The following is a 23,930-nucleotide window of genomic DNA, read 5'->3' as shown; positions in this document are numbered from 1 at the left end:
TTAGTGTAAGAGCAGGTAATTGCAAAATTGTTGGTACAATGATTTGTGACCAGTCATGTGAAAACAAATAAGATTGTTATTGACAGAATTGACAAATGGACAAATGGAAACCCACACGTCAGTGAGGGCCCATGGTTAGCCGCACCTCGAAGGATTCAAGGGCCACCGGAGGCGGGACGATCTGCCGGCATCGTCGGCGAGGGGACAGGAAAACCTAGATCGGCTTTTTATCTCCTCCTGCCTCTCTCTTTTTATTGTTGTGACGGTGAAAACTATTTTGAGAATCCAAAAGTGCACACTATTGAGAATCGAAGGGCAAAAGTGTCGGGTTCGGAGATATTTTTATGAACATATCGGGTTCACAGTTAACGGGTCGAAATTACGCTGATCCAATACTATAGGGTCTTAGAAATAAATCATGTCCTCGCTCTCTTCTTTTATTTGTCCTTTGTTTTCTCCAAATAAGTGGAATTATGTGCCCTTAACTTTAAGGATTTCGTTGAGACGCATGATTTTCTCCCAGGCAGGCACAATTCGATTCAGACAGAGACCATGAAATTAGCACGCCCGATTTCAGGTAAGGCACTCGATCAAGAGGTACTTTTTTCCGCAAAGCTGGTGCTGCTATTGAATTCCGATGACACAGACACCTTGAAACCAAAGGAAAGGAGCACTCGATCGGGAGTACAATTACACGTTGGACTGAACTTTCAGTCCTTGTCAAAAGCTGACGGAAATGATCTATCTGATAGCGAAACCGCGATGCAACAGCAAAGCCCTGAAGAGTGGAGGGTGGACACGTTTTGTTGGTTCGGGCCACTCGACCGATCACTCCTGCTTTGCGGAGCCAAGGAAGGGGCAGGCCTGCTGCGGCGGGTCAGCAGTGGATGCCGACACGGTAGCCGCTTCCTTGAGCCTGCCAGCGAGCGCCGCCGCTTCCCCGTCGTCCTCGTTCTTGGCGCCCTTTATAAGCCCGGCGAGAAGCTCCCCTGGATCGTAGAACACCTCCACGTCCTCCGCCCGCAGCTGCTCGTCCACCTGCGCACAGTTGACCACAGTCCAATCAGTTTGAGCGTGTACATGCCAAGATCAGCTCAAAAGGATATATATGTTGCTTACCTTGAGGACGGCGACGCCGTAGAACTCGACCTTATCACCGGTGGGGGCGTGGCCCTTGTAGGGTCCCTCCATGTGGCCCCAGTGCCGGAACTTGAAGGCGATGACCGGCGGGCCGGAGTAGACCTTCACGACTTCCCACGCGAAGCCGCGCGGGAAGGCGGAGCGGAAGAGGTCGTGTGAGGACTCGAAGGTCTCTGCGGCGGCGTCGTAGGCGCCGGTGGCCGGGAGGATCGGGCCCGCGAGCAGCGCGTTGTAGCTGCCCACGGCCAGCGTCTCCTCCCCCGTGAGGGCGCGGCCGCCGTTGACGGAGAGGGTGAACTTCCCAGGGCTGACGGACTTGAAGTCGGCGAGGCGGGCCTTGTGCGAGAGCTCCATTTCCCACGTCTTGATCGCGTTCTGCACCGTCTCCTCCAGCGACCCCTTGGGCCATTCCTGCAGGAGACAACGATCAAGCATGCAGATGCAGAGCCATTCGTAATTAATGTAATTATAAAAAGGAATCGATTCATGCACACGACAAATCAGGAGCCGTTTCTTCCGCATGATGGCGGACATGATTCATGGGGCGCGCGTGAAGATCGAAGGAAGGAAGGAGGTACTACCTGCGTCCTCCCGGACTCGAAGAGGCTGTTCACGGCGTCGTACGTCGGCGGCGCGCCGTGCCGCCACACGGTGTCCTTCTCGCCCTCGCCGGCCAGGTGAGACCTGTACCTGTCGCCGCCGGAGGAGTCGCCCGCTGGTGCCGCCATCGTCGTCGGACGCGCGCGCCGATTCACAACCCGTTGGGCTCTGAACGGCGTGGAGACTGGAGTGCCGTGGGTTGCTCTCGTGTGTGCGCTCGCCGTTGAATGCGATTATGCGGTAGATCGGTGCGGGTTTTAAAGGTGATCGTCCGAAAGATTTTGCTCCGTTTAGTAAGAAGATCGTTTAATAAACATGGTCGCGTCGACCAGATCAGAGCTCGCCCAATCACGATGCTGCACGTATTGACGGTCGTCCCTACCAGCTACGCAATTGTTACCTGCAAAAACTTTGTTTCTCATTCCAAAGTTTTCCATGCGGAGGTAAAAGAGGGTCCACTCTGAGCACTCTACCTTTGACTCCTCGGTGTTACTCTTGTGTTATTTTACTCCTCGTTGATATAATCAACAACATTCTTTTTCGTTTCTTTGTTGACGAACAGCCATCAGCAGGTTCGTCGGCCCAATGCGCGATGATTGTGGAGAGTGCCGTAGGGTGTGTGCTCGCCGTTGATTGTGCCATCTTTTTGGCAATAGGAAAATGTGAGTGTGTGACTGAGTCCTTCCACCCTGCTTTTACCAGTGTAAAACTTGTACTTCCTCCGATCCATATTATTTACTACTAAAATAAATGCATCTACAATTATAATATGTCCAGATATATTTATATTAATGTTAAGTAGTAATATGAATTGGAGGGAGTAATGGATTCATTTGAGGTGTTTGTGGTTTGATGGCTATTATGAACTTTATTTCGAAAAGTAACACCGATCTATCAATAAGCATCAAAAACTAGTACAAAAAGTATTAAAAATTATAAATACGTGATTCGACCACCTAGCGACGACTGGACCCAGCCGAAGGCGCACATACTTCCTCGACCCTCCATCTTCGTAGTCGGTCAAAGCTTGTGAAAGTAGAGCTTGTTGTAGTAGACATATGAGAAATCGTCGTGCTAAGATCCTAAAAGACTATCACACCATAGTATCAACCATCTCCAATAATGAGAATCGTGCATAACCACAGTGACGAACACGAAAAACAGAAACCCATTAGATCCACCGGAAAACATAACTCCATGTGCCCTCTGTCGATGCTACGCGCACCAACAGAGCAACAATAGGGCAGATATGACCTTATTCTTCCTTGAGGATATCACCACCACCTAACCATCCTAAAGAAGACACTACAAGTACCTAAAAAAGAATGGAAACCCACGCGGCAGTGAGGACCCATGGTTAGCCGCACCTCCAAGGATCCAAAGGGCCATCGGAGGCGGGACGGTCTGCCGGCGTCATCGACGAGGGGACAGGAAAACCTAGATCGTTTTTTTATCTCCTCCCGTCGCTCTCTTTTCCTTGCTCTACCGGTTTGGTCTCTTTATGTATGGACCTTTTGGTGTAAGATAGTTTTTTCTCATTGTAGTGTCATGTGAGTATATAACAAGCGGTGAATCTACCATCTAGCCGTCCAGGAGCTCTCAGCTGATTCTATTTTCTTCCTTTTTTGAAGTTTTAGGGATGCATCATGGCAGGGTTTTAAATGGCAAAAGTTGTGCATATGAAATATACAACATACTTACTCTGGCGTGTGCGCTCGCAGCTGAAAATTGAAATGGACTATATTTTGATCATAGGTTTTTTTTTTTGCGGGAAATATTTTGATCATAGGTTGAATGCAACATGCATGGGTGGGGGTTTAAGGAGTATACACCTTTGTTCTTCTCTCAAATGTGATTTTTTCGACAAACAAGAACCCCAAAATTCTAGCAATGCAAATGTCCCATTATACTTTCTGTCTAGCATAGACCTATTTGGTTCAAACAGATTTCATAGATATTATATTACAAATTTTCTTATAGATCTTATTAGCTTAGAGTTACAAATTATAAATACAATTTATATGGTCTACTTGGAGTAACGAGGACACCAACAAATCTAGCCCACACTCCGCAAAGCCTGCTAGACCAATTGACGTGTGATAGCTAGCACTAGGTGTGCAACTATATATACACCCTATTTTTTCGAAAAGATATGTACCCCTATGATCCGAGCTATCTCGTTAAGCTTGTCATCGTCGTTGGGCTAGCCAATAGCACCCTCGCCGCCCTACCAGTTTACCGCCGACACCCCCGTCCTGCTGCCGCTCATGCAACGGAATGACGTGCATACGCTTTGACAAATTCTAGATTTAACCAATCCAGTGTAATGTGCGCCTGGCGTCTTAGCACCGCATGTGCAGACATGCATGGTTAGACTCTTGTTTGGATATCTGATCTGACAGCATAATATCATATGCACTGGCGGCTAAGCCCCATTTAATTGAGTAGTAGATCCTATGATCACCCTCTTGCAGGTACACCTTTGTATGTCGCTCAAGTTAAGCTCATCATTTGGTAAAAGTATGCCCCTACCGCTACCACACGGTGGCATTTTGTTCCTGAATTCTAACAGCACAATCCAAAATACAAAAAGGAAAATTGCAAATCTGGGATCAAAAAGCGGGAAGAGTAACCAAAGGTGGGATCGATACTTTTTTTCTTACGAGTATAAATCATTTTGCACTAAGGTTTTCCTTGTGTTGAGATTTAAAGAAAGTCCATTTTCTGTGTCACTGATCATGAATTTTCCAGGAAATTAACTTTTCGTTCTAAACCTCTCGATGGCACTAGCAGAATGAAGTGTACTTACTGCACTAGTAAACAAAATTCTTGGTTTAAATGCACCGCCGCCCAAGCACCTATACTGACAGAGCCAGGTTAACCTCGTTAGGACATCTAATCTGATGGCATAACATCATATGCACCGGCTGCTAAGCCCCATTTAAAAGTAGTACGGCAAAGCAAACCTTTCGACGTAGCACAGGTTGCGCACCATCATCATTTGGTAAAATAATGCCCCTACAAAACGTATTGCAGCTGTGTCTCTACTTTCGGTGGCGCTTTGTTGCTGTATTAGACGAGCCCGTCCGAAACAAACGGCCGCAAAAAAGCACCGTCCAGAAACTATCGTGTTAAGGGACGAGGCCCCCTTCCTCCCGTGTCGCTCCCGCTTGGGGCGACACCGGAGGACCCCCAACCCTAGACCTCCTAGCCCTCCCCTCTCCTTCCCTCCTCCTCGCCGCCGCCGGAGGTGGCCGCCCGGAAATCCGCGCGCGGCCGCCAAGGAAGGTGGCGGCCGGGATCTCGCTGCTTCGCGGTCCTCGCGGAGAGCTCGGGCATCTGGGGCGGCGGCCTCGCTTGGGGAGGGCGGCGCCGTTCCGGCGGCAGGAGGCGCCCGCTGATGCTGGTGGTTCCTCTTCTTGGCTGCAGGGGCGGCGAGGAGAGGGTGTGGTGAGGTCGCGGTGCGGTGGCTGCCCCGTCGGCCTCCGGTCAGATCTGAAGACGGTGGCCCGTGCCTGTGCTGTTCCGATCCCGATGCCTCCGGACATGACCTCGCCGGATCTGGTGGGTAGTCGCGGTGTGCGGGGCTGGGGCTTTGGTCCGGGGAAACCTTTGGCCGGCGGAGGCGGCCACGGCGTCAAGGGCGCTCCGGGCGCACTCCTTGGAGGTGATGCTGAGGTCCAACCCTATCCCCTTCCTCCCTCCTCCCGGGTGAAAACCTAAATCTCTTGGATTGGGCGGCGGCGGCGTTCTGACGTCGTGTCCTCCTTGGAGGCGTCGTCTTGGGACGGTGGGAGGTGAACGGCGGTTCGTGGGCACCTGGTGGCGGCGTTCAATGGTGGCGGCTTTCTACCATGGTCGGCTGCGGCCTACAATGGTGGTTCTGGTGCCATTATCTTGGTCGTGTCTTCTTTTGGCGGCTTCGCCCTAAAGCTTGCTTCTTGATGAGTGTTCGGTGCTGAGGATGACGATGTGCGTGGACAGCTCGTGTGCAGTTTTGATCCTGCTCGATGGTCGGCTCCCGGCAGCCCTTTTGGTCAGTTCTTCCTGCATGCTCTAGGGTGAGCTGTTCTACCTTCCGATGGTTCGACGCCTTTCGATCCAAGGCGGGGAGGCAGGGGCCTTCTTCGGAGGTAGAGGCGGAGTTCATGACCACTATGGTGCTGTCGAGATTTGATGAAGACAGGGCCTTTCTCAGGCGTGTCTACTCCACGACTTCTTCTTCAAGGCTATGAGCGCGAGGACGGATGAAGGCTTCGTCTCAGGCGGTGTTTTTTGTTGTATTTTTTGCTCTGTGTGCGTTGCCTGTTAGCTGAACTATCAGCATCTTGTATCTGCCATTCGTGGCTTTATTAATTTAAAGCTGGGCTAAGGCCTGATGTTTAAAAAAAAAACTATCGTGTTAACGGCAGTCGACAAACGTTGGAGCCCCCCCCCCTCCCCCCCCCGTCCCTCGGGTCGCTCCCCCGTGAGCGACTCCAGGGCGAAAAAACCCTAACCTCCCGTCCCTCCTCCTCCACCCTCCCCTCGCTGCCGCCGCCGGCGGGAGCCGCCGGGCAAAGCCCGGGCGGTGCCGGCGGCGGTGGCTCTTCTTCTACCCGGCGCAGGTCCTCCCCAGGCGGGGCTGGCGGTCAGGCGGCGGTGCACGGTGGACCTCACCCTCGGCGGCGGCGCTGCGTGGCGTCTGGCTATGGAGGCGGCGGGTGATGCGCGGTGTGGCAGGTTCGTCTCGCGTCGGCGCAGGGCGGCGGGGCGTTGCGGTTCAGTGGCGGCGGCCGGGATCCACCGGCCCAGATCTGGGCCCAGGCGGGGCCCTTCTGGACTTGGGCGGGCCGGGCTGCTCCCGGCGCGACGTCACCTGGAGCGGATGTGGTAGCACGGGGAGGAGCAGACGGCAGCGACGGCGGCGGCCTACGTGCGGCAGCCGTGGAGGCGGGGACTTTACGGGCCCAGCACAGGCTCGGCCGGGCCTGAGGGCCTGGTGTGTCCCCGCAACCGCGTCCGGTCGGCACCCGGCGGCGCGGTGGAGGACGTCCTCCGTGTGGCTAGGCTGTTGCTGCCATCCGGACCCAAACCGTCTACCTCCATAGGCTCTCAGGCCACACGTTGGACCTGGCGACACCGGCAGAGCTCGCGGATGCCGGGGCAGCGGCCCCGGAAGGTGGACTGCACGGGCGGCTCGGCGGCGGGCGACGTGGCAGTGGTGATGGCCGTCTCTTCGGGCCACGAGGGTGGCGAGGAGTGGGCGTCGGGAGCTCCTGGTGCTGGACACGCCTTGGTGTGCTCAGTGCCCAGATCGCGCGGTAGAAGCTCGGCTCGGGGGTGCCTGGTAGACTTAGGGACCAGTTGCGGTGAGGGTTGTTCCGGGCGAAAGCCCAGCGCTTTGGCGCCATCGACGGCGACGCCTGAGGGTGTCGTGACCCTCTTGAGGGCGTCGATGTGGCTTCCCTCTCCTCACTTGGGCTCCGGGTGAAAATCCTAGACCATTGTGGTCTTGGCAACGGCGGCGGCAGTGACGTCGTTACCTTCTTGGGGGCGTTGTCATGGAGCCCGGGTCTCCTTAGTCTCATGTCATCTTTGGTGGCAAGCTCGGTGCTTCTTAGTTTTCTAGTTTATCTCTGGTCTGCTTTGTAAGAGGGTTTCCTCATCACCTTGTATCGTTCGGCCGTTTGGCTTTATTTATAAAGCGGGGCGAAAGCCTATTTCGAGGAGAAACTATCGTGTTGGGGCAAGTACATCACGATGCTTCAGGTTCCGACGAGAAGGCATGGGCGTCAGTTTCTCTGAATCTCGCCGTGGGCGGCGCCGATTGCTTCGTTGGGAGTTTGCACACGATTACATTGCATGTATGCATGTAGAAAACGATGTCGTCGTCAGGTGCTATGTATGCAGTACTGGCAGCGACAGCAAATACAATATCGACACGATATTCCTCTCCTGCAGGAGATAAGTTTGAGCTAGCTAGCAACAGCTAGTTGCATTGACAAACCCATATCCAAGTCCACCCGCAAGAGCTTTGACTGATTTTCAGCTACGTGTAAGCTCACTTCTACTTCTCAACTTCGGAACAGGGACAGGGATAACAACGATATATGTTTATTTAATCTGACGACGACGACGGCCGATGGATGTGTGGGAAGAAAGCAAAGTGGTCCGGCTCGAGCTTTATAGGATGTCATGAACATAAAATGGTCTTCTGAGGATCACATCTCTCCCTCTCTCTCCACTCTGAAACTTGTACAACCAACTAGTTGAGTAGAGAAAAAAAAAGTTTGTGACACTTATAACAAGAAACGTGTGAACCTGCAATATCTTGGTTTATAAGCTGCAGAAAAACTTGGCCATAGTTCTTACTAAAATGAAAAAAGTGTTAATTAAAGTTAGCAAGTTTTAAAATGCTTGGAGTGTTTGACAAATGTCGCACACTGTCTCATAAAAAGATTACCATAGTCCAACAAGTTAATTAACAAATGTCGCAGAGGCAGCGATAGCAAATACTATAGAGATGAAGGCCTTTATCTTCTACACGACATAAGTTTGAGGCAGCAATAGAGAGCTGCGTTGACAAACCCATATCAGTGATGACTGCTTTTCAGCTACGTAGCCCATTTCTACCTTTCAGCTTTGGAACGGGGACGGGTATAACGATCTGATGTTCATTTAATCTAAGGACGAGCGATGACTGGTTTCCAGCTATGTAGCCCACTTTTACTTTTCAACTTTGGAACGGGGACGGGGATAACGATCTGATGTTCAATTAATCTGAGAGTTAAATACATCTACAGCCTATGTACTTGTCACGTCGAATCGATTTAGTTTTTCTAGTATCAAATAGCAAAATCGTTGCCATGAAGTTGTTGATTTGACTCAATTTCGTCCTATCCCAGCCCCGGTGTTAAAATCAGGATGACGTTGACGACACGTGGTAAGACGGAAAATGCCATGCAATTTTATAGGTAGCCCCTCCTGCACCTCGTCCAATAATTTAACGGTCACATATATTTGCAAATAGCTTTATTCCTTGTATGTTCAAGGAAGGAAGAAAGGCAAGGTGACGGAGAGCATGGGGAGGCGCTCTGAGACGGTGTTGGCGATCGGTTGACACGGAAGACGACTAACGGTCCGAGGAGGGGAGATGTCGTCGAGGCAACCCCGGTGGTCATGGCGATGGTCCTCATCCGCCGCCATGAAGGGGAACCATCGTCGTATCTTGGTAAGACTCACCTCGACCGCGCGGCCATGGTTTTTCTTCGAAGAAGTCAACTTTCTGTGGATGTTCGTAGATTAGAGTGACATGTATTTGATGTTAGTTCGATTCTTAGTAATGGAAGAAATAAATTTAGGGGTTTTTCGCTGTTTGTAGAGTAGAGTGATGGGTACTTGACGGCCGTCTTCATAATTATGTTGTACCATGCAGGATTTTTTTTGTTGGGAATGAAAAGAACAAAGGTTATCCGGATGGAAAACCTATCTGGTTCGACTACTATTATGTTAATGTGATGTTCATTGATGCGATTAATGGCAACTCGGATATGAAGTTGGTGTTTGCCTTGTAATATGCTAGGTGACACTGGTGCTCTTCGGTTCATCTGGTGAGAGCATGATGTTGCATCTATTGTTGACATTGTAAAGGCTGGCAACAATTTTGTGATCATTTACATTGACCACGATGAGATTGTAGGCACATTTAATCTTGATGATGCAGCATCGTATGCACCTGCAGAGCTTCCACCATTGTATTTCATTCCACAAAAATTAAAAGGAGGCTAAGTAAGCAAGGACACAACAAAACAAAAGGCCAGCAGCTGATTATACGACAAGGATTGGAAATAAAGTTACCATTTTTGATGAGTTGACAGGCTGATCTAGTTGTTATGGTCATGAGTGTCTAGTGTGACTTTGTTAGAAAATAAGTAAGAACTTATTCTATCATTTTTTCGTTCCTCAAACATACAAGGGATGAAACTTAACCGGGGGAGGCGTGATCTGCAAATATCTGCGGCCGTTAATATTGGACAAGGTGCGGGAGGGGCTACCTATAAAATTGCATGTCGTTTTTCGTCCTACCAGTGGATCTCATGTCCACGTGTCGTCCATGTCATCCTGATTTCAGCGCCGGGCTGGTTGAGGACGAAATCGAGTCAAATCAACAACTTCATGGCAACGATTCTGTAGTTTGAGACTAGAAGGACTAAATCGAGTCAACGTGATAAGTACAGGGACTGTAAATGTATTTAACTCTTAATCTGAGGTCTCGTGGACGTGGGAAGAAGCGAAGTGGTCCTCCTAAATGAGCTGAGGCTCCAGCCGATCGTAGGAAAGATACTTGATTATATGCATCCAGATTTAAATTTCTGATGTGAGGTACAAATGTTCCAACTATGGTACTCCGTAGTATATGGTTTTACACGTCAAATGGCAGGACGAAGATAGATTTCTGGCATTTCCGCTGTGCACAAACAGAACAAATGAGACATGATGGACTGATGGTGGAGTACGGAGAGAACAACATATTCATCAAAGCAGAAACTCATACGGTACAAATAATAGCATGAGGATCAGATCTCTCCCTCTCTCTCCTCTTTGAAACTTGTACAACATGCTAGATGAGTAGAGAAAAAAGGGAGTTAGCGATAGCAAGAATCGTGTGAACCTGCAGTTCTTGGTTTACAAGCTACAACAAAACTTGGCCATAGTTCTTACTACAACGAAAAGGGTAGATAAAAGGGTGCTAAATAAAGTCAACAAGTTTGTGTTAAAAATGCTGCCCACTGTCTCATAAAAAAGTTACCGCAGTCTAACACATCGGGAAGCAAGAGGCTGTGCCAGAAAAAGAAGACAAAAGAGTTAGCAAAATGTCACACATCACTTCATAAAATATTTACAGGGGTCCAATACTTCGGGAAGCAAGAGGATGTGCATTTGGATAATATCTACTGTATTACAACACATCACTTTCACAGAAGGGATAATCTCACTGCCCATGTTAGCAGGGGAGACATAATAAGAGGCCAAGTCATAGCAGCGAAGCAGGAATAAGGAACATGAGTGATGTGTTAATGACTAATGATAACGAAATAAATATAGAATGCTCAAAAATTCCCTACTTGAGCCCCTTTGATTCAACATCATATTATATTTGCAAATAAAAAGGAATATTGCAGAATTTCAAATCAACATTATTATCAAAAGGAGTTTTCAGGAGTTTAAGTAACAAATTAAGAGGAAAACTACCCAAATGGATTTTTTTATAGAAAGTATAAGGAGCTGTGTTGTGACTATTCCAATAAAACTATGTACAATCCGTGTGATTCCACATGACACAGTTGCAACAGTACAAATCAGAATATATGTGCACGAAAAAACCAGGGAAGCATGAATGCAGTCAGTAAGCAAGCTAGCAACAAGTTACAGAACGGCTGCCGCCTCGAGCAAGTACTTTCCCCTTCCATAGTTATTCTGGTGTCTGCCATTGTTTGCCCATGCCACTCCTCCATGAATCTTTTCACTTCCAACCCAGTGATGTTTTTAGCAACTGAACCACAAATTTCACAGCGCCTGTGTGGTAATTAAAGTATAGCAGAATGCTTAGTCACTTGATGCAAGTTACAGAGAGCACACAACAAGTTGATACGGGATTGTCAAAGGATGAATGTTTATAAAACAACAGGGAACCTGATAGTTGGCTAGTTATTGAGTGAAAAATGCGCCATCTAAATTCTAGAAAACAGCTTGGTACGCCTGTGAAAAAATATTGGTTGATTTGACCCAAGCAAAGGGCAAAAGGCAATTGGTTTATCTCACAATAATATCTAGTTATTGTTCAACGCCAAGGGAAAGCCACTCACATGTCGAGAGAGTGACACAAAGGCTTAGACAGTCACGAAACACGGACACTAAGGGCTGAAAAGCGCAAACCCAACAAGCATCCACAAGGAACGAATTTAGTTCTTTGCTTCATCCATCCAGGATAACTATCCTTTCAAGAAACAATGGATGCCCTTAGGTATTCAAAACTTTCTTATACCAAGGTATAGTTCCTTCAGGCCCATCTGCCCCCGGGTATTGAAATCAACACATGATATGCATGTGCCCTCAGGTCTATGTCTATCAAACCTAAATCGTTGCAAGCATAAACAACGAGAGAGGCTTTAGCTGAGAATTGTACTAACTGTACAGTCTGTACAACATCGCTACGTTATCGTTGCGTAGCAGCTTTTGGCTTATAACGACAATTTTTCTTGTGGCCATATGAACTCTGAAGCTTTCCCCGTTGCAGAAATTGCTGTAGCGTTACGAGTTATGACCCAAGAGTCACTCTGCTAGTCTGCTAACGTAGGGATCATTGTCATTAACCAAATGGCATTGGCATGTACAAAGGAGGCAGGAGGACGCGGGTACGTTCGGTGCATGTCTGCTGTTCTGCGCGGAATTACAACAAGCAGCTAACATGCATTTCGACAACAACTCATACTACCACTACTCCGAGGTAGCACTGAGGAAGAGCGCGAGAGTTATACCTGTCGCCCTTAATCCGAAACCATGCCTCGGCGCACTGGCGGTGCGCGTCGCCGAGCTCCTCCTTGCATCCACAGCCGAGCCGGATCACCTGTGCCCCGGGAACCGTCGCAGGCCCGTCGCCGCCCTCAGGGCTGAGGTGGCAGATACGGCACGCCACGCCGTGAGCCGCAGCCCCCGCGTCGACATCGATGACCAGCAACTCGGCCTTCCTCATTTCCGGCGCGCCGGCCGCGACCGGCTGCGGGGCTACGGTCGCGTCTCGCCGCATCCCTTGGGTCAGGCCGGGATGAGCCGGTCGGCCGCAGGCCCGCAGCTGCCCCGGCGAGGTTTACGGCTAAGCTAACGGGTGGGGGTGCGACGAGGAAGGGCAGGCCGTGTGCGGCGATGGGTTGGCCTGAGTTCGCCAGCCGTCAGGGCGGCGGAGACGCCATGCGTGTCATGCTCTCACGGTATATCTGCCGGTCTGGCACGGGTGCTCGGGTTCCCGTACGATACGACCGTGCCACTTTGTCCCGCTATGGCGCTAGAGGAGTTGGGAGGACATGTACTACAGTACAATTTCTTTTGAACAAAATGCTCAATATCTGCTGCTAGATTAGATACAAGAGCAAGCTTATAAGAAAAAGTTCGGGTACAAAAACTATACAAATTATACGATGCCTGGTTTATAAGGAAAATGGAGATCAAAAACCACATAAGTGAGGAGGCATGTCATCCACACGCCGCAACAACAAACACACCTTCAGCTCTACGGCCACCGTCCCAACGTACGCCAGAATAACTTCCGCATCGGCCAAAGACGAACCAGCCAGGTCCACATAATAGGTGTCCATACATATCTTCAAGTCATCACCCAAGCACCATGCTTTTGGGGTCGCCGCAACCAGAATGACCTTTGCATAACCCAAAGACGAACCAGCCGGGTTGACGACCGCCGCGCAGCACCAGAATGCCACCCAAAACTAGGAAGTGCCAGCACTTAGCCTCATACTATCGCTACAACTGCATATAAAACCGAGGCCGGCACCTCGAAGTACCACCACCGCCTGAGGCTGCTGCCTCGTCGTCTGTTGCCCGTGACCACATAGTCATGTGCCCCACCACCGCAAAATCGTTGCACCGCAAAGGCCAAGCGCTCCCAGGCGACGCCTCCAACAAGACGGCAGTGGCACGTTCACCACCGCCGCTTGCTCCCGGACTCTCTCGTCAGCTTATCTACTAAGATAAGAAAGACCTACTGAATATTGCTTGGATAGCTACACCGGGTTTATCAAGATCAATACTGATGCTTCTTCTAATCCATCCTCTTTAAGAGCAGGCGAGGACTTTCTTTTAGCTACCGGCTCAAAGAAAAGAGATTAGCCGGAGGAAAGCGTGGCAATTCATTCATTTCTTGGAATAGGACGGAGCTTAGGTTTTCAGACGAAGAACATGAAATCACTCGCGTCGGTAGGGACCGAAACTCCATGACGATGCCTACAATAAGGAAAATGACGCCCGAGGGCGCCACCACCGTCGGCACCGACTGAAGTCGATGTGGGTCTTTCACCCAGAGTTCGACCCGACCGCCATGCTCAGGGAGCCACAAGGAGGTAGCGAAACATGTCCCGGCCACCGCTTCACTGCATGAAGCATTCACCACGGCACCACATGCCCTAGCCAATGCCAGGCCAGGCCGTGCCCAAGTCGCTGTCGCCGCTCCAGCATCCTCGCCCGCATCTGAGGCACGCTGGTTGCCCGCTGCAGCAAACCCCTCCCCCTGCTCCTCTGCCCCGCACTGGGCCGCTCCGCGCCCACCCTGGCCACCTCTCACGCCCTCTCGGTAAGGAGGAGACAAACATCCTCCAACAACCTAGCAGCAGCCTCTCGCCAGGGGCACCCCATGCGGGCCACATCACACCTCTGACGCGCCCACCCTCTCGCACACCGCAGCCACGTGCGACGCACACCATAGCCCAGATCGGGCCCAGATCGGCGCGGGCAGCCCACCACCACCTAGTGTCGTGCCACGCCGCAGCTCGCATCACCCAACCACATCCCTCTACCTGCGCAGCAGAAGAAGCTCCGGAGCCGCCGCCCTAGCCTCCACGCTCTCCCTATCGAGCAACGCCTCACACAGGTCGGACTCTCCAACGGAACAAACACATGACCCCCCCACCCCCACCCCTTTGGAGATGAGGCCTGCCGCTGCCGCCGCTTTTTCGTGGTGTTCGATATCGTAGGACATGTACGTTGGTGCTCTAATTTTTCTTCTCGTCCACATGAAACACAAAACAAGCTAAAAAAAATGTCCCCATCAAACATAAATCAAAAGAACAAAAGTAAACAATGAGTAGATTATGCTAATTCTCCAGTTCACATGAGATTAAGCTAGAACTCGGTCGAACCTAACCGTTAGATTACAGCGTGATTTGTAGGCGTATGAAAGTTTGCATAGTTCGAAACTTAGATTTTCTTAGGTGGACATGTGGTGCAAGTGAGTTTGTTCAAGGTGAACATAAGTTGCAACACACACAAAAAATGACTTAATTGATGAATTTGCGTCATGATTTGTATTTGCCTAGAAGTAGCATGTGTTGCAACTGAGATTTGGCTAACGTTTAATTTTCAGCCGACTAGGAAATAGGAACCATCGGTTCTTCTCTTTCTCCTCGCCTAAAACAAGCGACCATGCATTGGACTCCCTGAATGTGCAATCATGCACATTAGCATGCTCACGATTCACGAAAGTGAACTAAGAGTACAACATAGGAGTATAACATATCTGCGAGTGAATCGTAATGGCAACCGTTACATTAGCTTGTAGGCTCTGAATGGCAATTTACGCAAGTGCTCCACTCGCGCGCCAGCCGCGCCGCCCTCGCTGCCGACGAGTCCGCCGCGTCCGCTGGGGACTTCCCCTTCCCCGCCGCTGCCGACGCCATGGCCGCTTCCGTCAGACGCCTAGCAGAGAGGTGGATGATTTGGAAATTTCTGCCCTGTGATGGGAGGGGATGAGGCTGAAATGTCAGGATGTGGTGGGGTTGGGCCTGGACCCAGAAACCACTGTCTAAATATTTTGGTGAATCACTAATATTAAATATACACAAACGCATAAACATATACACTACAATTTAGGCAAGTGTCATGTATAAATTCCTGAATACACAAAATTTAATATTTCATCGCGCTTAAAGGAATTACGCTTAATCTGTTTAGTGACATTGTCTCAAAAGAAGGAAAAAACAAATACGATACAAAACACAATTTATATTTAGTGTGGCCGGTGTGTACTTTTCAATGATGGATGCTGGAGATGCATAACAAAGAACACTATGACTAATATGCAACATTAATGTTATGTGGTTTTAACTAGAAAAATAAATCACTTATGTTTGTATTTTATAAATGTAAGTATAAAAGTCTAGTATAAATACAAATCATATCTTGACGTAATTTCTCTAGTATGGACTAGGAGCTCAAGATAGAGTTGTAGTCTAGTTGCTCCAGCCTCATCTTCCTTAATATATTATTTTCCATCTTACCATCCGCATCGATCTGTTTATAGTGTCATTACGGAGTGGGTTGGCTGCGAGAATGTTGATTATGAAGATAAATTCAAGTTCTTGCTTTTGGAACTGTGCTGAAGATTCTATACCTAGATGTTTTGCAACCTAGGTTTTCATGCTCCAATGGCACCAGTACCATTTGTGTTCAGTTCAAACATTGAAAAGTTTATTGTTCACTGTGTTGTTCATTATACTTGTAATATTTGAATTCTTTCAAAAAAATATTTGCACTGAGGTTGTGTGAACTCCGAATATGTGTACATTGAGCAACATTTTGGATGTGCCCTAAAAAGCTTTCGAGGTGCATTTCGGATGTTCCTTAATTGCTTTTCAGGGAACATTTTGAATGTGCCCTCAAAACTTTTCGGGACACACTTTGGATGTGCCCTCAAAACTTTTGGAGGCACGTTTTGGATGTGCCTTTAAAACTTTTCGGGGCATATTTTGGATGTGCCCTCAAAAGTTTTGAGGGCGCATCCTCAAAACTTTTGAAGGCACATTTTGGATATGCCCTCAAAAAATTTCGGGGCATGTCTAAATGTGTCCTAAAAGGTAGACCTATGAGGACATATTTTTAAAGTCTCTTTAATACTTTCCACATAGCAAGTAAATTTGGCACATTTTTCGCATTTAAGGGTAGTTAAAAGTGCCCCCAAATTCCTACCGTGATGTAGTGTGTGGAAAAATATTTGTTGATTTCACCCAGGCAAAGGGAAATGGCAATTGGTTTATCTCATGATAATATCTAATCATTGGCCAACGCCAAAGGAAAGCCACTCACATTTCGAGAGAGTGACACAAAGGCTTAGATAGTCACGAAACGCAGACACCAAGGGCTGAAAAGAGCAAACCCATCAAGCATCCAGAAGGAACGAATTTAGTTCTTTGCTTCAACCATCCAGGATAACCATCCTTTCAAGAAAAAAAGCGATGCCCTACTTAGCTTTCTATATCGAGGTATAGTTCCTTCATGCCAGATTACCGAACCAGAGTTAGACCTAGGCGTCTGTAAGGCGATCTAGGGTTTTTCTGCCCCTGCTCATGGAGTTCGCTCCAGCGTGGGGTTTCTTTCTCTACCGTCCCTCGGACGGATTTCTCTGATGTTCTGTCCGGACGCTCTAACTCTCCCCTCCGCAACCGTGGGTTTCATTGAGGCGGCTAGGGTTTCTCTCGCAAGCTGTGTTGACGCCTGTGAGGGCTGCTTGGGGCGGCGCATTCCCATCATGGAAAGTCCGACAAATTCAGCAAACCAGGCTGGAGGATCGGGAACGAAAAAGGATGAGGCGATCGGAGATCTTCTGAAACGTCTTGGACTGGAAGAGGATGAACTCAATGATCTGGTTTTTGAGGAGGAAGAATTTGCCCCTAAACAAGGTATGAAGTGGATGGCTCTTTTAAGAATTCATACAACAAATCAGTTTAGGCCCATTACGTTCGAGCAGCATATGAGGAATGTCTGGTCTCCTGCACAACAGTTGGAGTTCAATCATCTTGGAAGGTAATATGTTCACTGTCCAGTGTTTTTGTCTTGGTGATTGGCTGAAAATTACAAAAGGAGGGCCATGGTTGTTTAGGTGGAATGTTGTTTGCATAGAAAAGTATGATGGCTTAGTATCCACTGATATAGTTGAAGGAGATATGCCCTAGAGGCAATAATAAAGTGGTTATTATTTATATCTTTATGTTTATGATAAATGTTTATATATCATGCTAGAATTGTATTAACCGAAACATTAGTACATGTGTGATATGTAGACAAACAAGAAGTCCCTAGTATGCCTCTTAAACTAGCTTGTTGATTAATGGATGATTAGTTTCATAATCATGAACATTGGATGTTATTAATAACAAGGTTATGTCATTGAGTGAATGATATAATGGACACACCCAATTAAGCGTAGCATAAGATCTCGTCATTAAGTTATTTGCTATAAGCTTTCGATACATAGTTACCTAGTCCTTATGACCATGAGATCATGTAAATCACTTATACCGGAAAGGTACTTTGATTACACCAAACACCACTGCGTAAATGGGTGGCTATAAAGGTGGGATTAAGTATCCGGAAAGTATGAGTTGAGGCATATGGATCAACAGTGGGATTTGTCCATCCCGATGACGGATAGATATACTCTGGGCCCTCTCGGTGGAATGTCGTCTAATGTCTTGCAAGCATATGAATGAGTTCATAAGAGACCACATACCACGGTACGAGTAAAGAGTACTTGTCAGGAAACGAGGTTGAACAAGGTATAGAGTGATACCGAAGATCAAACCTCGGACAAGTAAAATATCGCGAGACAAAGGGAATTGGTAATGTATGTGAATGGTTCATTCGATCACTAAAGTCATCGTTGAATATGTGGGAGCCATTATGGATCTCCAGATCCCGCTATTGGTTATTGGTCGGAGTGAGTACTCAACCATGTCCGCATAGTTCTCGAACCGTAGGGTGACACACTTAAAGTTGGATGTTGAAATGGTAGCACTTGGATTATGGAATGGAGTTCGAATATTTGTTCGGAGTCCCGGATGAGATCCCGGACATCACGAGGAGTTCCGGAATGGTCCGGAGAATAAGATTCATATATAGGATGTCATTTTATGTGAAATAAAATGTCGCGGAAGGTTCTATGGAAGGTTCTAGAAGGTTCTAGAAAAGTCCGGAAGAAACCACCAAGGAAGGTGGAGTCCACAAGGGACTCCACCTCCATGGCCGGCCAGCCCTAGTGGGGGTGGAGTCCCAAGTGGACTCCACCATAGGGGGCCGGCCACCCCCCCCATGGGAGGTGGGAATCCCACCTTTGGGTGGGAGTCCTAGTTGGGCTAGGTTTCCCCCCTCCTATGGAAGGTTTTGGTTTCGGGTCTTATTCGAAGACTTGGACACCAACACTTGGGATCCACCTATATAATGAGGGGCCAAGGGAGGGGGCCGGCCACCCCTAGACCACAAGCTGGCCGCCCCCATAGAGTGGCCGGCCACCCCCTCCCAAACCCTAGCTTTGCTCCTCCACTCCATATTGCCCGCGTAGCTTAGCGAAGCTCCGCCGGACTTCTACACTGCCACCGACACCACGCCGTCGTGCTGTCGGATTCAAGAGGAGCTACTACTTCCGCTGCCCGCTGGAACGGGGAGGTGGACGTCGTCTTCATCAACAACCGAACGTGTGACCGAGTACAGAGGTGCTGCCGTTCGTGGCGCCGAACCGATCGTGATCAAGATCTTCTACGCGCTTTGCAAGCGGCAAGTGATCGTCTACCGCAGCAACAAGAGCCTCATCTTGTAGGCTTTGGAATCTCTTCAAGGGTGAGACTCGATACCCCCTCGTTGCTACCGTCTTCTAGATTGCATCTTGGCTTGGATTGCGTGTTCGCCGTAGGAAAATTTTTGTTTTCTATGCAACGTTATCCTACAAAGGGTATCGTAGCCGTGTCTATGCATAGATGGTTGCACGAGTAGAACACAATGGTTTGTGGGCGTTGATGCTCTTGTTATCTTTAGTTTGAGTACTTTGCATCTTTATGGCATAGTGGGATGAAGCGGCTCGGACTAACTTTACATGACCGCGTTCATGAGACTTGTTCCTCGTTCGACATGCAACTTGTATTGCATAAGAGGCTTTGCGGGTGTCTGTCTCTCCTACTATAGTAAAGATTCAATTTACTCTTCTATTGAAAACATTAGTATCAACGTTGTGGTTCATGTTCGTAGGTAGATTAGATCTCTCTCGAAAACCCTAAACCACGTAAAATATGCAAACCAAATTAGAGACGTCTAACTTGTTTTTGCAGGGTTTGGTGATGTGATATGGCCATAATGTGATGATGAATATGTATGAGATGATCATTATTGTATTGTGGCAACCGGCAGGAGCCTTATGGTTGTCTTTAAATTTCATGTTGAGTAGTATTTGAAAGTAGTTGTAATAGTTGCTACATGGAGGACAATCATGAAGACGGCGCCATTGACCTTGGTGCTACGCCGACGATGATGGAGATCATGCCCGAAGATGATGGAGATCATATCCGTGCTTTGGAGATGAAGATCAAAGGCGCAAGAACAAAAGGGCCATATCATATCACATATGAACTGCATGTGATGTTAATCCTTTTTATGCATCTTATTTTGCTTAGATCGCGACGGTAGCATTATAAGATGATCCCTCACTAAAATCTCAAGATAATAAAGTGTTCATCCTTAGTAGCACCGTTGCCAAGTCTTGTCGTTTCGAAGCACCTCGTGATGATCGGGTGTGATAGATTCAATAAGTACATATGACGGGTGCAAGACAGTTTTGCACATGCGGATACTAAGGTGGCCTTGACGAGCCTAGCATGTACAGACATGGTCTCGGAACACGTGATACCGAAAGGTAGAGCATGAATCATATGGTTGATATGATGAACACTTTGAGTGTTCGCCATTGAAATCACACCTTTTCTCGTGATGATCGGTTTTAGGTGCGGTGGATTTGGTTCGTGTGATCACTAAGACAATGCGAGGGATATTGTTTTGAGTGGGAGTTCACTTAGGTTTTTAATTATGTTGAATTAAAATTTGAACTCAATTTGTCATAAACTTAGTCTAAACTATTGCAAATATATATGTTGTAGAGATGGCGTCCCCAATCAATTTTAATCAGTTCCTAGAGAAAGAGAAACTTAAGAGCAACGGTAGCAACTTCACCGACTGGTTCCGTCATGTGAGGATCTTCCTCTCTGGCGGAAATCTGCAATTTGTGCTTGATGCACCGCTAGGTGACCCTCCTGCAGAAGATGAATCCGATGAAGTAAAAGCTGTTTACGCGACTCGGAAAACTCGGTACTCTCAAGTTCAGTGTGCCATCCTGTGCAGTCTGGAATCCGATCTTCAAAAACGTTTTGAGCACCATGATCCTCATGAGTTGATGAATGAGCTGAAAGCTATATTCGAGACTCATGCGGCCGTGGAATGCTATGAAGCATCGAAACTTTTTTTCAGCTGTATGATGGAAGAAGGCAGCTCCGTTAGTGAGCACATGCTCGCCATGACCGGGCATGCGAAGAAACTCAGTGACTTGGGAATAGTGATTCCTAACAGACTGGGGATTAATCGTGTCCTTCAATCACTGCCACCAAGTTACAAGAACTTTGTGATGAACTACAATATGCAGAACATGAACAAGGAGTTACCTGAACTCTTTGGCATGCTAAAAGTCTGAGATTGAGATCAAGAAAGAGCACCAAGTGTTGATGGTCAACAAGACCACCAGTTTCAAGAAACAGGGCAAGCCTAAGGGAAAATTCAAGAAGGGTGGCAAGAAAGCTGCCACGCCTCCTATGAAACCTAAGAACGGCCCTAAGCCTGATGCTGAGTGCTATTACTGCAAGGAAAAGGGACACTGGAAGCGTAATTGCTCCAAGTATCTGGCTGATCTGAAGAGCGGCCTTGTCAAGAAGAAGAAAGAAGGTATATTTGATATACATGTTATAGATGTTCATTTCACCGGTTCTCGTTCTAGTACCTGGTATTTGATACTGGTTCGGTTGCTCATATTTGTAACTCGAAACAGAACTAAAGAATAAACGACAACTCGCTGAAAGATGAAGTGACGATGCGCGTTGGAAACGGATCCAAGGTCAATGTGATCGCAATGGGCACACTTCCTCTACATCTACCTTCGGATTAGTTTTAAGCCTAAATAATTGCTATTATGTACCTGCGTTGAGCATGAACATTATATCTGGATCTTGTTTAATGCAAGACGGTTATTCATTCAAGTCTGAGAATAATGGTTGTTCTATTTTTATGAATAATATCTTTTATGGTCGAGCACCACAAAAGAATGGCTTATTTCTATTAGATCTCGATAGTAGTGATACACATATACATAACATTGATGCTAAGCGAATTAAACTTAATGATAATTCTACTTATATGTGGCACTGTCGTCTTGGTCATATTGGAGTGAAACGCATGAAGAAACTCCATACTGATGGATTACTTGAATCACTTGACTTTGAGTCACTTGATAGATGCGAAGCATGTCTAATGGGAAAAATGACAAAGACTCCATTTTCTGGTATGATGGAGCGAGCTACTGACTTATTGGAAATCATACATACCGATGTATGTGGACCAATGAGCGTAGCATCGCGCGGTGGTTATCGTTATGTTCTAACCTTCACAGATGATCTGAGTAGATATGGGTATATCTATTTCATGAAACATAAATCCGAAACTTTCGAGAAGTTTAAGGAATTTCAAAGTGAAGTAGAAAATCAACGTAACAAGAAGATCAAATTTCTACGATCTGATCGTGGAGGTGAATATCTGAGTTATGAGTTTGGCATGCATTTAAAGAAATGCGGAATACTTTCACAATTGACACCGCCGGGAACACCTCAACGAAACGGTGTGTCCGAACGTCGTAATCGAACTCTCTTAGATATGGTTCGTAGTATGATGTCTCTTACTGATTTGCCGTTATCATTTTGGAGTTATGCATTAGAGACAGCCGCATTCACTTTAAATAGAGCACCATCAAAATCCGTAGAAACGACACCGTATGAATTATGGTTTAATAAGAAACCTAAGCTGTCGTTCCTGAAAGTTTGGGGTTGCGAAGCCTATGTAAAGAAGTTACAACCGGACAAGCTAGAACCCAAAGCGGAGAAATGCGTCTTCATAGGATACCCTAAGGAAACTATAGGGTACACTTTCTATCACAGATCCGAAGGCAAAATCTTTGTTGCTAAGAACGGAACCTTTCTTGAGAAAGAATTTCTCACTAAAGAAGTGACTGGAAGAAAAGTAGAACTCGATGAGATTGATGAATCTATACTCGCTGATCAGAGTAGCGCAGACGAAGTTGTACCATACCGCCTACACCGGCAACAGAGGAAGCTAATGATAATGATCATGAAACTTCGAACGAGGAAACTATTGAACCTCGCAGATCGACAAGGGAACGTGCCACTCCTGATTGGTATGATCCTTGTCTAAATGTCATGATTGTGGATAACAATGATGAGGACCCTGCGACGTATGAAGAAGCGATGATGAGCCCAGATTCCAACAAATGGCAAGAAGCCATGAAATCCGAAATGGGATCCATGTATGATAACAAAGTATGGACTTTAGTAGACTTACCTGATAGCCGTAAGGCTGTCGAGAATAAATGGATCTTCAAGAGAAAAACAGATGCTGATGGTAATATTATCGTCTATAAAGCTCGACTTGTCGCAAAGGGTTTCCGACAAATTCAAGGAGTTGACTACGATGAGACTTTCTCACCTGTAGCGAAGCTAAAATCTGTGAGGATTTTGTTAGCAATAGCTGCATTTTTCGATTATGAGATTTGGCAGATGGATGTCAAAACGGCGTTCCTTAATGGAGACATTGAGGAAGAGTTGTATATGGTACAACCCAAAGGTTTTGTCGATCCTAAAAATGCTGACAAAGTATGCAAACTTCAGCGTTCAATCTATGGACCTGAAGCAAGCATCAAGAAGTTGGAACCGACGCTTTGATAAGGTGATCAAAGACTTCGGGTTTATACAAAGGTCATGGAGAGGCCTGTATTTACAAGAAAGTGAGTGGGAGCTCAGAGCATTCCTGATATTATATGTAGATGACATATTATTGATCGGGAATGATATAGAACTATTAAGCAGTGTTAAGGGTTATTTGAATAATAGTTTTTCAATGAAAGACCTTGGTGAAGCATCGTATATATTAGGCATCAAGATTTATAGAGATAGATCAAGACGCCTAATAGGGCTATCACAGAGTACATATCTGGACAAGATTCTAAAGAAGTTTAGAATGGACGAAAGTAAGAAAGGGTTCTTACCTATGTTACCGTGCAAGGTATTGAGTAAAACTCAAGGACCGGCTACGGCAGAAGAAAGAGAAAGGATGTGTAACATCCCCTATGCTTCTGGCAAAGAGGCTCTATTATGTATGCCATGCTATGTACAAGACCGGATATAGCACATGCCGTTAGTTTGACTAGCAGATATCAAAGTGATCCAGGAATGGAACACCGGACAGCGGTCAAGAATATCCTGAAGTACTTGAAAAGAACTAAGGATATGTTTCTTTGTTATGGAGGTGACCAAGAGCTCGTTGTAAACGGT

General features: G+C 47.3%; 2 protein-coding genes across 2 annotated transcripts; both read right to left on the bottom strand.

Moving 5' to 3' along the window:
• Positions 1 to 571: 571 nt before the first annotated feature.
• On the bottom strand, positions 572 to 1,975 carry LOC127344598 (pathogen-related protein). The gene is made up of 3 exons (XM_051370905.2): positions 1,722 to 1,975; positions 1,120 to 1,551; positions 572 to 1,038 (listed from the first exon to the last, which is right to left on the bottom strand). The coding sequence occupies exons 1-3, from the start codon at positions 1,866 to 1,868 to the stop codon at positions 829 to 831; spliced, it is 789 nt and encodes a 262-aa protein (XP_051226865.1). The 5' UTR covers positions 1,869 to 1,975; the 3' UTR covers positions 572 to 828.
• Positions 1,976 to 10,568: 8,593 nt separating this feature from the next.
• Positions 10,569 to 12,780, bottom strand: LOC127344597 (uncharacterized). Its single transcript, XM_051370903.2, has 2 exons — positions 12,261 to 12,780; positions 10,569 to 11,298 (listed from the first exon to the last, which is right to left on the bottom strand). Exons 1-2 carry the CDS (start codon positions 12,527 to 12,529, stop codon positions 11,082 to 11,084), a joined length of 486 nt encoding a protein of 161 aa, XP_051226863.1. The 5' UTR covers positions 12,530 to 12,780; the 3' UTR covers positions 10,569 to 11,081.
• Positions 12,781 to 23,930: the final 11,150 nt, after the last annotated feature.

This window comes from Lolium perenne, chromosome 3 (genome assembly GCF_019359855.2).
Source record: "Lolium perenne isolate Kyuss_39 chromosome 3, Kyuss_2.0, whole genome shotgun sequence".
NCBI classification, from domain to species: Eukaryota; Viridiplantae; Streptophyta; class Magnoliopsida; order Poales; family Poaceae; genus Lolium; species Lolium perenne.
This window is presented reverse-complemented; position numbering and strand designations above follow the sequence as displayed.